General features: G+C 40.4%; 1 protein-coding gene across 1 annotated transcript in view; it reads left to right on the top strand.

Moving 5' to 3' along the window:
- Positions 1-12,909, top strand: part of LOC122809247 (heat shock cognate 71 kDa protein-like) — a 162,156-nt gene that overhangs the window by 140,787 nt on the left and 8,460 nt on the right. The window contains exon 7 of the mRNA XM_044080573.1: positions 4,266-4,464. Coding sequence (XP_043936508.1) covers positions 4,266-4,464 — 199 coding nt within the window. The remainder of the gene's footprint in view (positions 1-4,265; positions 4,465-12,909) is intronic.

The raw sequence follows: 12,909 nt of genomic DNA on the forward strand, positions 1-12,909 counted from the left end.
GGAAAGCAGATAAGAATGGAATCATCCACGTACTGTGTTAGAAAGACTTGTTGAGAAGATGCATAAAGATTGTTAGAATACATGAGAATCAAGAAAAAAACTTGCAGCACACCAGTACTGACAGGTAGGAAAGAAGAAAAGGTGAGGTGCCATTTAAAAGATCAGTGTCTATTAGGCAAATAGTTATTAAACCACTGACAAGTAGGGAAGACATTTGTAAGAGGAGTTTTTTTGTGAGAAACTGTGTCAAAGGCTTTAGACAAGTCTAAGAATAAGAAGGAGATAAATTTGCCTTTGTCTCTGGCTTTATGGATGGTATCTGTGAATGTTATTACTGTAGCTATTGGACTGCGAGTTGGTCAAAAGCCATGCTGTGTGGGAGTTAGGAATTGTTCCTCCAAGAGATAATAAAATTGTTGATTATGAATACATTTTCGTAGTGATTTTGAAAGGGGAGACAGAATTGCAATTGGTCTAAAGTTGGATATTTCTGTATAATGGCTACCCTTATGGTGGGGGGATAATACAGACTTTGTTTTAGATGAAGGAACATAATATTCTTATATGGACTTATTTATTAGACTAGAGACTGGGTAAGTGTGCACTGGCAGCCATCTTGAGGTATTCTGCTGGCAGATTATCAGCAGAGGGTGAGCAAGGTTTGACTTTGTTTAATAATTGCTTAATGCAGGAGGTAGAGATGTTTTTTAATATAAAGATAGAGATATTAGAAGAGGGGGTAGGGGTGAGTCAGAGGTAACAGGAAGGGAGTCCTTAGAGATGGCAGCTATACAGTCTACAAATTAAGCAATAAACTAGATTGTAGTTTCTGAAGGAGAGATGTTGGGGGGAGGATTATGGACATTATTTGTTGCTATGTGGCGGTGGGTCAGGTCCGCTGTTTTCATGATTCCCATGGTGAAGCAGAAGTATAGCAAGCAGCACATTAGCCAATGATACCTTCTTGGCTCTGCCAAGTGGTAGTTACCAGTAGCCTTCCTGGGGTGTGTCTAGTGATATGCACTAGTTTTCACACCCATGAAGGGGAAGTAATAACAGGCATTTGCAAGCATGTGTTCTTGTCAGCCAACTGAGGTTTGGGAGTTGGGCTATCATCACCAAGCCATAATGTCTGTGTAAAATTTGGTGTCACATGATCAGTTTGTCACACCAACGGGGAATGAGTGGGCTGATTAATTGCAAAAGGGGTGATGACTGCTAGACAGGCAGCATGGATTAAAACAAAAAAGTTTGCTTGTAAAGCCATATTTCTGACTGCTATATAACTGCAATTAGAATTAGCATTAATCACAACTGCTGTTCAACATTCCCTACGGTTAGGTCGATTGAAACTCAACCGTAAAAACATGCATTTGATATCAATCTCTAATAGAATCTAGCTTGTTGGCATCAGTGCATTATTAAACATATGTGTTTCTTTATACTTGCATGACTCAGTCAGCAGGAACATTATTTTGTCAGGGGTAATTTGCATACACTTCCCTGATATCTTGATAAAGGGAGATTCATGAAAGCTTTTGTACACAGTTCTGAGTTCTGCCAAGATTTCTCTGGTTTGATCTTGCAAACATCTAAGATTAGACTTTTACTTTTTGTTTAATCATTATTTGGTGCCTTTTCCTGATGTTAATGGACCAGAGGCTTCTTCTTATGCTTTGCATATCAGAACAGCACCAGTGTTCCCAATAATGTTATACTGATGAACCCTAATGAGGGCAAATCATGTCTGCTATTAATGGATTTTGTCTTGAGAAAATTACTAAAGGTCTGGGTCTCATTTCATGTTTATAAATTGGTTTACTAAACATTGTTTTTTACAGTGTAACTCTGCATACATTTCGTGATACCATTATAAAGGTAGCTTTATAGATTAGCTTCTTCAAATTTACATATCAGTAAGGGAGAAAATGATTGCCTTCCTACTATCAACAGATAGCACTTGGGAGTAGATGCTCCTTATAATTATTAATTTACTTTTTTGTGAAACAATGCCATTTATGTATTCGTGGCAGTAAAGCAACATCTGTATAATGCTGATTAGTTTGATAAAATTAGACTTCCTCATTACAAAACGAAGCATTAGAAAGTGACATGCAAAAAGTGCCTCTACAGTCATTTTTTACAGTTACCAATAATAGACAAATCTCTGATTATCCTACCACAGAATATGGACATTTGATCATATTATTATTTGGCCTTATGAAATATCGTGTAACTACTTTCAAGACAAATGCTCTGATCACAACAGTAAATGATTATATAAATGTGGTACATGAGTATATCAATGTTTATAAGTTACATTTTAAATTTAAAATGTTGTTTAAAGAATTTGGCAGGGTTCCTGACAGCAGCTAGTTACTTCTGTCTTCAGGAAACTGTCACCATCCCTTCCTCATGTTGTCTCTCACCCTCTGATTTTTTTCTCCCGGGAATTTTTATCTTCCCACATGATAACCATCTGCCCCCTCTTATTAGATTAAGCAATTCATTCCCTATTAACAGCAACAGGGTAATTTACTCAGGTGACAACTCATCGCAAGATGTAATCAGTCAGTCAGCCATGAAAGCTGTTTGGTGCTGTGGTCATTAAAGCACAATCAGATGTTTGCAGCCCCACCCCCTCAGATATATATATATATATATATATATATATATATATATATATATATATACTTAGTACTAAGCTGACTGCCCTTGTGAGCCATTTTAAGCCTAGCCAATTATCCCTTGTGAGACTCAAACCCTGCACCTTGTGTTTGTAAGGCAAACATCTTAACCATTAGGCCACCCTCCCATGACTAGACTAGTAGTCCAAGGGGCCAGTAGAGAAGGGCCGCTATCATGGTGGTCCTTTCCCTGCCTTAGCCCCCACTGCTACCACTTATCCTAGATTTCTAGGGCTAATGAATTGTCCATGTGCTACATGAGAACTATACCCTTCACCACGTTCGGTGCTTCTTCCAAGATGGCATGAAGTATTTCTTTTATTCCCGCATTATACCTCACACTCAAATGACAACATTTTGCAACATATTCTGTGGTGATACTTAGATAATTATAAATGCAGACATCACACAGAAGTGAAAACACATTCATAGTGATAGGCTATCCAATGTGGTCTTGTAGTGTATTTTAAATATAATTTATTTATACAATATGCATGATGGTTTGAAGATGAATAGTATATTTAGTTTAGATGCATGCTGTTTTGTGGTATTTTTTCTTTTTTTCCCCTTCCCCCCTATTTGCTTGACCCCCCGCTGACCATCACCTGCCCAGATGTGCCACCATTTTTACCTAAAGTGTCCCTGATACTATGTGTATGGATTGGGACCATGCTAATGTCTGTTTGGGCAGGGGAGGTACACAAGAGCAGCTTGCAGCATCATATATGCTGGTCCTACATACCAGGGATTTTTTTTTGGTATGTCATAACTGGGTGGAACTAGTGACATCAGGTTCCCTTCAGAATCTCGAATGTCTGAAAACCCGAATGTCATATGGTCAAGACCATATGATCGAGTTTTCAGAAGCTTGAAATTCTGAACGGAGATCTGCATAGAGTACAGAACGGGAGATTTCCCTTTCCCTTGCTGTAGTGCGATCTCAGAGTTGATATATTTAAGTAGCAATAATAATGCTTTATTTTTTTGTTTTCTCTTTTTGTTGGATTAATTTCAGGGTTTTGAGCTTTTGAAAACTCAATCATATGTTCTTGACCATATGACATTCGGGCTTTCAGACGTTCAAGATTCTGAAGTAAATCAGTGACATCACATGCATCACCACATGTAATGTCACATAGATCTGGACCCTCTCAAATGCCATAGATTAACAGCAGTTTGTCTTGTGATTATGGCACATTCTCATCACCAGAGATATGTCTTTATCACAGGTAGAAACCCCTCCCTCCCTGAATGGGTGAACCAGCAAACATGTTTTTTTTTTTCTGCCACCACCCTCCCCCTGGCTCTTCCAGTGCCTATAAACCACTCATACTTTGTGATCTGTTCCCTCTTATACCTTGGCAAGTTCAAAAGAGTTTTTTTTTAATATTGTTACCTTTTATAAGTAAGTGCCCTTGATTTCTGTCACTGCTGCAAATTGTACTGGAATTCCTGTGGAAATATAAATATGCTTGTGGCAACTATAAATTCTAGTAAATAGTATTTGGGCAAATACAATGCAATGAAACATAACAATAACTACTCTAGTAACAATGTAACAATGTTTATTATTTACAGGTGTTTGAAGGGGAGAGAGCCATGACTAAGGATAATAATCTGCTGGGAAAATTTGAACTGGTTGGTATTCCTCCTGCTCCGCGTGGCGTCCCACAAATTGAGGTAACCTTTGACATTGACGCTAATGGCATCTTAAATGTCTCAGCAGTGGATAAGAGCACTGGAAAAGAAAATAAGATCACCATCACAAATGACAAGGGTAATATAGCACGTTTTATAATTCAGGAGCATTACTGGTGAAGACACAAAGCAGTCTGGCTAATGTATAGAACATTTTAAACTGCAAAGCTACTAATGTATCCACATATCATCATTCCGAAATAATGTTTTCTGCATTTTTGAAGTGGGCAAAGTTTTACATTTAATGTAAAGAGAATATAATCGGTATAATGTAATGATGATGAGAATATAGTGCTAGCTAAACATGTTCAAAATGAATTTACCTCAGATAACAACAAATCTGTGAGTCATTCAGGTGCACTGAATTAGATGAGCCAGAAATTACAGTGCAGATTCTAAGTAGATGTAGAGGATTATGATTGGGTTACCGATTGCAACTTAATTATTATGTGTTCAATACACAAATGACAGGAAATTCACCGTGTCGAGAACGCATAGTTTTAAGTTATGATCGGAGATACTATCATAATTCTTTGTAGTGCATGGGAATTAATACAGAAATATTACATTTAAAAAATGGGAAGTGTTGTACCAGCTTTGAAAGCTGACAAAGTAGTTTGAAGCTGCTTTACGTCTTTACGCGTTCCTTCTGTTAGGGAAGCAGCTGGTTCCCAAATGTGTTTTGAGTGTAATGTAGACAGCAGACAGAAACAAAGGAAAAATTTACCTGTTTCATGTTCTGCTGGTGTTATTTATGCTGAAATATCAGTTAAGTAACACCCTGGTTCAGTGCTACCTTTGCACCAGATGGGATCTTAACAGCATAGGGAGTGCTTAACAATTGTTAAGCACCCTTCTAAGCGTTGTTAAGGTTGAGTTTCTCTCTATATTAGCTCTGAATCAGGATGTCATTTAACTGATATTTGAGTATAATAACAGCACTCCATGCACTACAAAATGGTTGAGAACAATGTAATTCAGTAAACAAAAATAGAAGAGAAGATGGCAACCAAGAGGGTTGTATACCCATTGCTTCTTGTACCTGATTTTCTTAACGTCATGGTTCCTTCCTCTCCTCGTTTTCTCAGTCTCCCTTCTTCATGTACCCAAAAGGTTACTACCAGCTCAAAGTCCTATGTGTGCATACCTCCCAGCTGTCCAGATTGTTGTAGAATGTCCAGATTTTTGCCTCATATTTTTGGTTTGTTCCTCATAAAATTCATAGTTTTCAGGCAAATCACTAAGGATTGAAGTTACTGAATAATGGCACTTATTTGAGTTTCAGTGTTTATATCATTCAGAAAATGCATGCTAAAACAGAACCTGTATTCTATCAACTTTCTGAGTTTATTAGAGCAATATTTAAAATCTGTTCCCATTTTGTGCCTTTGTCCCCCATTATTTTATACTTTGTCCAGATTTCTTGCACTAAGAGGTTGAGAGGTACGTGTGTGTCATGCGTTTTTCTTTCTTTGTTATCTGGCGACAGCACAAAGAACAGAGGGGTATAAACATTTAGACTATATAAACAGAACCACTGTAAGCATTATTTTAGGATTAAAATTTATAAATTAAGAAAATATTAATCATCATTAAAAACAAAGTGCATCCATATGACTAGCTAGTACAGAAAGATGGTTAGGGAAGAAATATTTCTCTTATATAACGTAAGCTATACTACAGTTATAAAGACTCTGATTTGCCTCTCCTGGTGTAAAAGCTAGTTATTATCTGGTATCAAAATAACTTTCTTTTATATCTCTTTCTATGTTTGTCATTAATCTATGATGATGTTAATTCTGTGATCAGTATACACCTTTATTTAAGTATAAAAAGTCTGAGAAAAAAATATTTTTAGCATAGTACCTTAATTTTATAGTTACTCTGAAATAAGCTTAATAAAACAAAAGATTTGGGTACTTAACATAATACTTGATCTATAACTAGAGTGAGTGTAGGAACTGCTGGGACTTGTAATGTAGGTGTTAAACCTGACTGTCTCTTAAAACTTTTCCAGGCTGCTAACTGCACCTGAATCCCACAATGCTTTGCTCCCTTCTGTTTGTTCAGTTCTAGACCACGCAAAAGTTGCAACACTAAGAAAAAAATGGAGCATAAGTCTGAGGGTAGAAAGGATGGCTTCTATAGCAACAGCTCTTCTCTGTGGCCTAGTGCTGTGTTAAGTATGCATAACTTCCATATCTAATATTGTATAGCTCTGTCTTGAGGTAGGGCACAATCATCAGCTTTCAGTACTGAATGATTGTCCAAACAGAAAATGTCTTTGGACACTGTAATACCAATGAAAGACTTTGTGTTGAAAGTGATGTTGGGCTTACAATGCTTAGGTATGCAGGAATGTCAGAATAGCTACTGAATATTATCCAAAGTAGCATTTCAGACAAAAGCAAATGCTGCAGCTCTGACAAAATGTACTTGTAGAGTTTTCCATATTTATCATAATAAAATACTGTAAGGTTAAAAAGTCATGTAATAGACAGTGTTTGTAGCTTTCTTGTTTGCAAGGCCAGCCTTGGATAATAAGCTTGCAAATGTAAGACAGAACTGCTTCAATCTATTTATTTTTAAAAGGTAAATCTAAGATATTCCTAGAATGCATGGTGACAAAAGAAATAATAGAAGAAAGGTAACTGATTAATGAAATATCTGTATGACATTAAAATATAATATACCAAGATTAGTGTATAAATCATTAGAAATAGCTGAGACATTTTTTGTATTAGTATTTGGAAAGCTGAACAGTTTGGGGACAGAAGTTTGTTTTCCTATAAAAAGGAAGAAATCTGAAGAAATATTTTTAGCCGTTATTCTGAGTATGAGGTCAGGGACTACTCTCTGAGATGCAACACTCTTCAGAAAAGTGCCTTGTGATTTTTTTCCTAGTACAAGCACTGAACAGTGATGACACAAAGGTTATTTAATAGTATCTATTCTTCCTGCAGTTTATGGCTTTACTTTTCAATTCTGTTGGGTGCCTCTCTTGTGTGGTATACAAAGCCTAGCCCACAACTCAGGGAAGGACAGCAGCTGTGGAATGCTTTCTTATTCTGTTTTCCAGGCTGGACCACAACAAGCCGAGCCTGTTTTCAGCCCTGAACTGTTATCCCTAAAAGTATATCTGCTCCTGGCTTATCCAAATTGTATGCTGTTCTTAATATCTTAGAACAGAATATACATAAGAAGTACGGGTAAGAAATACCATTCTTTATTGGGATAATACGGATGTATGGATCATGTGGTTCAATCCACAGTTACTCTTGTTTAGCCTTAGCAAGGCATTTGCCCTGGTTCTGCATTTCAGGTTATATTAAAAAATAGATCTGATTTAGTCAATCTTCACATAATCCTTGACTGTGGGCTCAGTTCCAAGCCTCGGAACTGACTTGGCAGTTATTCCAGCTCACGCCTTCCAAAAACTCTCAAGCTAAGCTCTACCCATAATGCTCCTCATCAAATTACCTCAGATCTCGTTTGTCGCTTCATAATGCCAGACACGTTCTCTCTGAGCTCTCGAGCAACAGCTAAATTAAAAAAAACTGTGAGTTATATTTTCCTATTTTCTTATTTTCTATCTATACTCCCTTATATCTGTACTACCCGCTCCTCTTTTAGATAGTCTAGTTTGTGCGTGTGCGTGTGTGTGTTTTACTTCTCTGATCTACCATTAGGAAGTTTCTTTAGTACCATCATTGGTACCTTTTTCCCTTTTACCTTCAGGTATTCTTAAATACCATTGCTGGTATATATTCCCTCCCTCCCCTTTTTTACCTTTCTGACTTCTCAGAACAAGTGTTTGTTGGTGTGTGTGTGCGTGTGTGCGTGTGTGCGTGTGTGTGTGCGTGTGTGTGTGTGTGTGTGTGTGTGTGTGTGTGTGTGTGTGTGTGTGTGTGTGTGTGTGTGTGTGTGTGTGTGTGTTTTTGTGGCCTTTGTTATTTGTAATGGTTGACAAACCTGCATGCACTTTGGGCATTAAGACGTGCCAGAAATGTGACAGAAGTCTTCCAAATTCAGTTGGACACACTTTTTGTGTTTATTATCTTGGTGTGGTCCATCTACAAAAGAACTATGCACTATGTCACAGTTTTAGGCATAGAACTCTTATCAACCATAAAATCAAGTTAATTCTGAAAGTTTTTTTTAAATCGGATTTTGATGAGGCCTTATCTGGTCCTAAAACTGAAGCCAATTCATCTTCTTCTTCTTCCTCCTCTACCAAACCAAAAAAAAGAAGTCAGTCAGTTCTGACACATTCATCGGAAACCACCAACCAGGGGACCAAAACATTCAATCTTCAGTGTAAACGGTGCCTGTTTCTGCACTGACTTGTTCGGCACTGATAGCTTCGGTACCTCTTTCTGTACAAACTACATTGGTACCAATATTGATTAAAGACACTTCCTCTTTGGTACCTTCCAAGAGTATGGAACCAAAGGACCCTTCACTTATAATTTTACCACGAACCACATATTCCCCTTCAGTAGACCCTTTTGTGGACCATTCTCCCCGTCCTTTTTTGGAGAAATGTCCACCAAAATCTCCATCAGCTTCTTTAGTTCTATCCACCAAAAGTTTGTCCAAATCTGATATTATGAGACTGGTGGATCAGCTCCTTGCAGCGAGTGGATTATAATCCTCCTTCCTTGGTTCCTAGCAATGTTAAGTCTGGAACCTTACCTTCTTCCATACCACTGCTTATTTCTCCTTCAAATCCAGCTGAGTTTTTGGTGACCCTGGTACCAAACTTCCTGACTTCAACTGTTTTGGTGCCGGTCAGAGCTCCTTCTCGAGCACCGATAGCTACTCTGAGTTCTTCGGATTTGTTGGACCCGGAGACCTCCCTGGGTCAAGGCTTTATGGTCAGTTCCGAGGGGCAGTGTTTGGCTTCAATACTTTGGGAGGCCTCCATGTCCCTCATTATTTCATCATATGTAAGCTTGACTCTGGCTTTGGCTTCAGAGGCAGCCCTCTTGGTGCAGGGTGGTACCACGGTTCCAAAGAAGTCTATTTTGGTTCCAGGCTCCCCATCCCTGTATGATGGTGCCTGCCTTCCAAGCCATGGAGAGGGCCTTGTGAGCAAACAGTCTGTGACTTCCGTGTTGGACCAAACATCTTGTCCATCCCCTCAACTGGAGCTTCCTTCAGTCTCTTCCCTGGGACAGAGGGCACAAAAGTCTCAGGATCATACGACATTGGTTATGTCATCTTCTGAGACCTCTCTAGAACACACCACTGAAGAGGTATGTTCGAAGAGAAAGTGCAAGGGGAAGCACTTGGACTCCCCAGAAGAGTCCTTCATAGAAAATACCAATGCTGATGAGAGGAAAGTTTTCTACGATTCTCCCCCTGAAGATGTTTCCTTCAGGGACATCTAGAAATTCTTAAACAGAGGGGTGTCTGGCCTACACTCCAGCCTTCCTCTGAGGAATTGGTATACCTAGAGGCTTTTTGTGCCCAGCCCTCTACCTCTTGGATCTCTCTTCCCACTGGCGATCTTATTAAGTTGATTGCTCAGTGGGCTTGGAAGTTACCTGAGTCTATCGAGCCAATCCCAAGGAGACCTAACTGTATCCTGTCTGCCCTGCAGGATCAGCAACAGTGGGCCAAAGGAATTCCTGTGGATGCCATGGTGGTAGCGGCATCCACCAAGAAGGAACTTGCTGGTGAAAGTCCTACTGTCCACCCTCCTAACAAAGAGTCTAGGATAATAGATAGAGTTGGGAAGTTTGTATATGCTTCATCAATTTTCACTCTCTAGTCCTTGAATTACATGGCATATTTTACGAGGCTTAAAAGAGATCTGATTAAAGAGCTATCAGATACTATTTTGGGAGCAGTAGCTGAAAGAGTTTGAGACAAAGTGGCTTCTCAGCTCGCCACCCTAGAATCTATCTCCAACTCATCCATGAGGCTAATTGCTCATGCTGCCAAAGGGATGGCAAGAACAGCAGGTTCAGGCGTAGCGATCAGGAGACATGTCTGGATGCAGTTATGTGATTTTACAGAGACATTTAAGTCTTCTTTTGTCAACGCTCCATTTGATAGAACTTCCCTATTTGTCCCAAAGTTAAAGAGACTCTAGCCAGATATGAGAAAGATGTAAAGACCCTTTCTGCCATAGGCGTATGCTTTTCCACTCCTCAACGGCCTTATTCCAGGAACCAGAGAAGTGGGAGGCTATGGTTCAAAAAGTTCCAAGGACCTTTCCAGGACTCATGTGGCAATGACTCCCCCCAGGGCAGAGGGGGGAGTAATAATGGAAGACACCGCTCCAGAGGCAGAAGTGGCTTGCAGAATCAGGGTTCCAGGGACTCTTTCCCTGGTAACTCCTATCAAGACTTCTGAAAGGAGGCCCACTTGCCTTCCTCTGGAGGCAGTCGGGGAGCAATTATCCCTGCACCAATCTGTCTGGCTAAGGATAACAATGGACAAATGGGTGCAGGGGATTATAACTAGAATGGATGGTGCAGTGGTGTAGCAGTAGCGCTGTCGCCTCAAAGCAAGAGGTTCTCCAGTTCGATTCTTGGCTGGGGTGCCTTCTGTGTGGAGTCTGCAGACCCTCCCTGCATTTGTGTGGGCTTCCTCCGGGTGCTCTGGTTTCCTCCCACATTACAAAGACATACGTCTGGAGCATTTCTCCCCAGGCCTCTGCTGAAAATTGGCTTCATTCCAAGTCAGACTTTCCCAGTTAACAAATGTTAAATAAATAAACTAAATAAATAAAGTTACAACATCACCTTTTCTGAAGAACCAAAAAGACTACGAGCAATCCCAGACATTCCACCCAGTCACAGGGATGCACCAGTCATATAAATTCAAAAACTGCTCGACAAAAGTGTCATCCAAGCAGTCCCACCAGACCAGAGAGGATCTAGGATTTAGTCAACATTTTTTTTACTACCAAAGAAAACAGGGGACTGGAGACAAATTTTGGATCTCAGTTAGTTGAACAAATCAGTTTAGCAAACCAAATTCTGGATGGTCTCAGTTCAGTCTATTCTTCCGTTCTTGGAAAAAGGCGATTGGATGTGCTCAGTAGACCTTCAGGATGCGTATTACCATATAAAAATGGACAAGTGGTCCAGAAGATTCCTGCGCTAACAGCTGGGAGCCAGTCACTATCAGTTCAGTGCCCTGCCCTTTGGTCTCACCACAGCCCCCAGGCTGTTCACCAAATGCATAGCAGTGGTAGCAGTTCACCTCAGACTGCTAGGATTCTGAGTGTTTCCGTATTTAGATGACTGGTTCCTTATTGCTCCCACCAGGCGTCAACTCATAAAGGCTTGACATTATACTCTTCTCCTTTGTTCCGGCTTAGGAGTCTCTATAAACCATGAAAAATCCCATTTAGAACCATCCCATTTAGACACAGTCACCAGCATTCCTTCTCCTCCCGTATAAAGACTTCAAAGTATCAGATCACGAGTCAGCCAGATCATTCACAGCAAGAAAGTAATAGCAAGACTCATACTTCAAACTCTAAGGTCAACGGGCCTCTATCACTCTAGTCCCCCTGGCCAGATATCACATGCAAATTTTTCAATGGCTTCTGGCCTCCCAATGGTCCTTAATGAATCAGCCAATGTCCCATCTGATCATGATCACCAATCAATGCAAAGAAGACCTGAGTTGGTGGCTCCACTCCAAACAGATGTTGTTAGGCCGTCCTTTTATCCATTCTCAACCCCAAGCCATAGTGACCACGGACGCGTCCCAGATAGAGTGGGGGGGCATTATCTGGGAAAGACAGTCCAAGGCACCTGGTCCCAGCTGGAGGCCAATTTGCATATCAATGTTCTAGAGATGAGGGCAATGCTCTTAACGTTGCAGCCATTTCAGGATACCCATCCCTTGGAAACAATTGCAGCTCAAACAGACAATACGTTGGTAGTCTGGTACATCAACAAGCAAGGGGGAACCAGATCTTACCCTCTTTGTCGAGAAGCGCTTAGAGTATGGCAATGGGCAATTTTTTCCAACCTCTTTCTAGTGGTAATGCACATTCAAGGGAGCTACAACATGATTGCGGACAAACTGAGCAGATCCATCATCATGCCTCACTCTCTTAATCCAGTGGTGGCAGACAAGATGTTCTACCTTTGGGGCCAACCTTGCTGCAATCTCTTCAACTCCCTCTGAACAACAAGTGCAGCAGTTACTTTGACCTTATCCCCCCACTGGAGAAGTCACTCAGAGATGCTCTCCATCACGATTGCCCCCCCCCCAGTCTATTGTACACCTTTCCTCTGAGTCTCCTAATATGTCAGTTTCTAAAGAAAGCCAACAGGTTGAAGAACAGAATAATCCTCATCACCCCCATTCTGGCCTTGGCAGGTTTGGTTTCCATTCCCTTGGCCTCATCTACTTTGGAAACCCTGGATACTGGGCACAGCTCTAGACCTATAGTCCCACCCAGAGGGACTGGTTCATCTGAATCTCCGGCATCTCAAGCTCACTGTGTGCCTTCTGTATTTACCTTGATTGCCAGGCACCCCTCTCTCACCTC

This window comes from Protopterus annectens, chromosome 8.part0 (assembly GCF_019279795.1).
Source record: "Protopterus annectens isolate FY-2018-M chromosome 8.part0, PAN1.0, whole genome shotgun sequence".
Taxonomy (NCBI): domain Eukaryota; kingdom Metazoa; phylum Chordata; order Ceratodontiformes; family Protopteridae; genus Protopterus; species Protopterus annectens.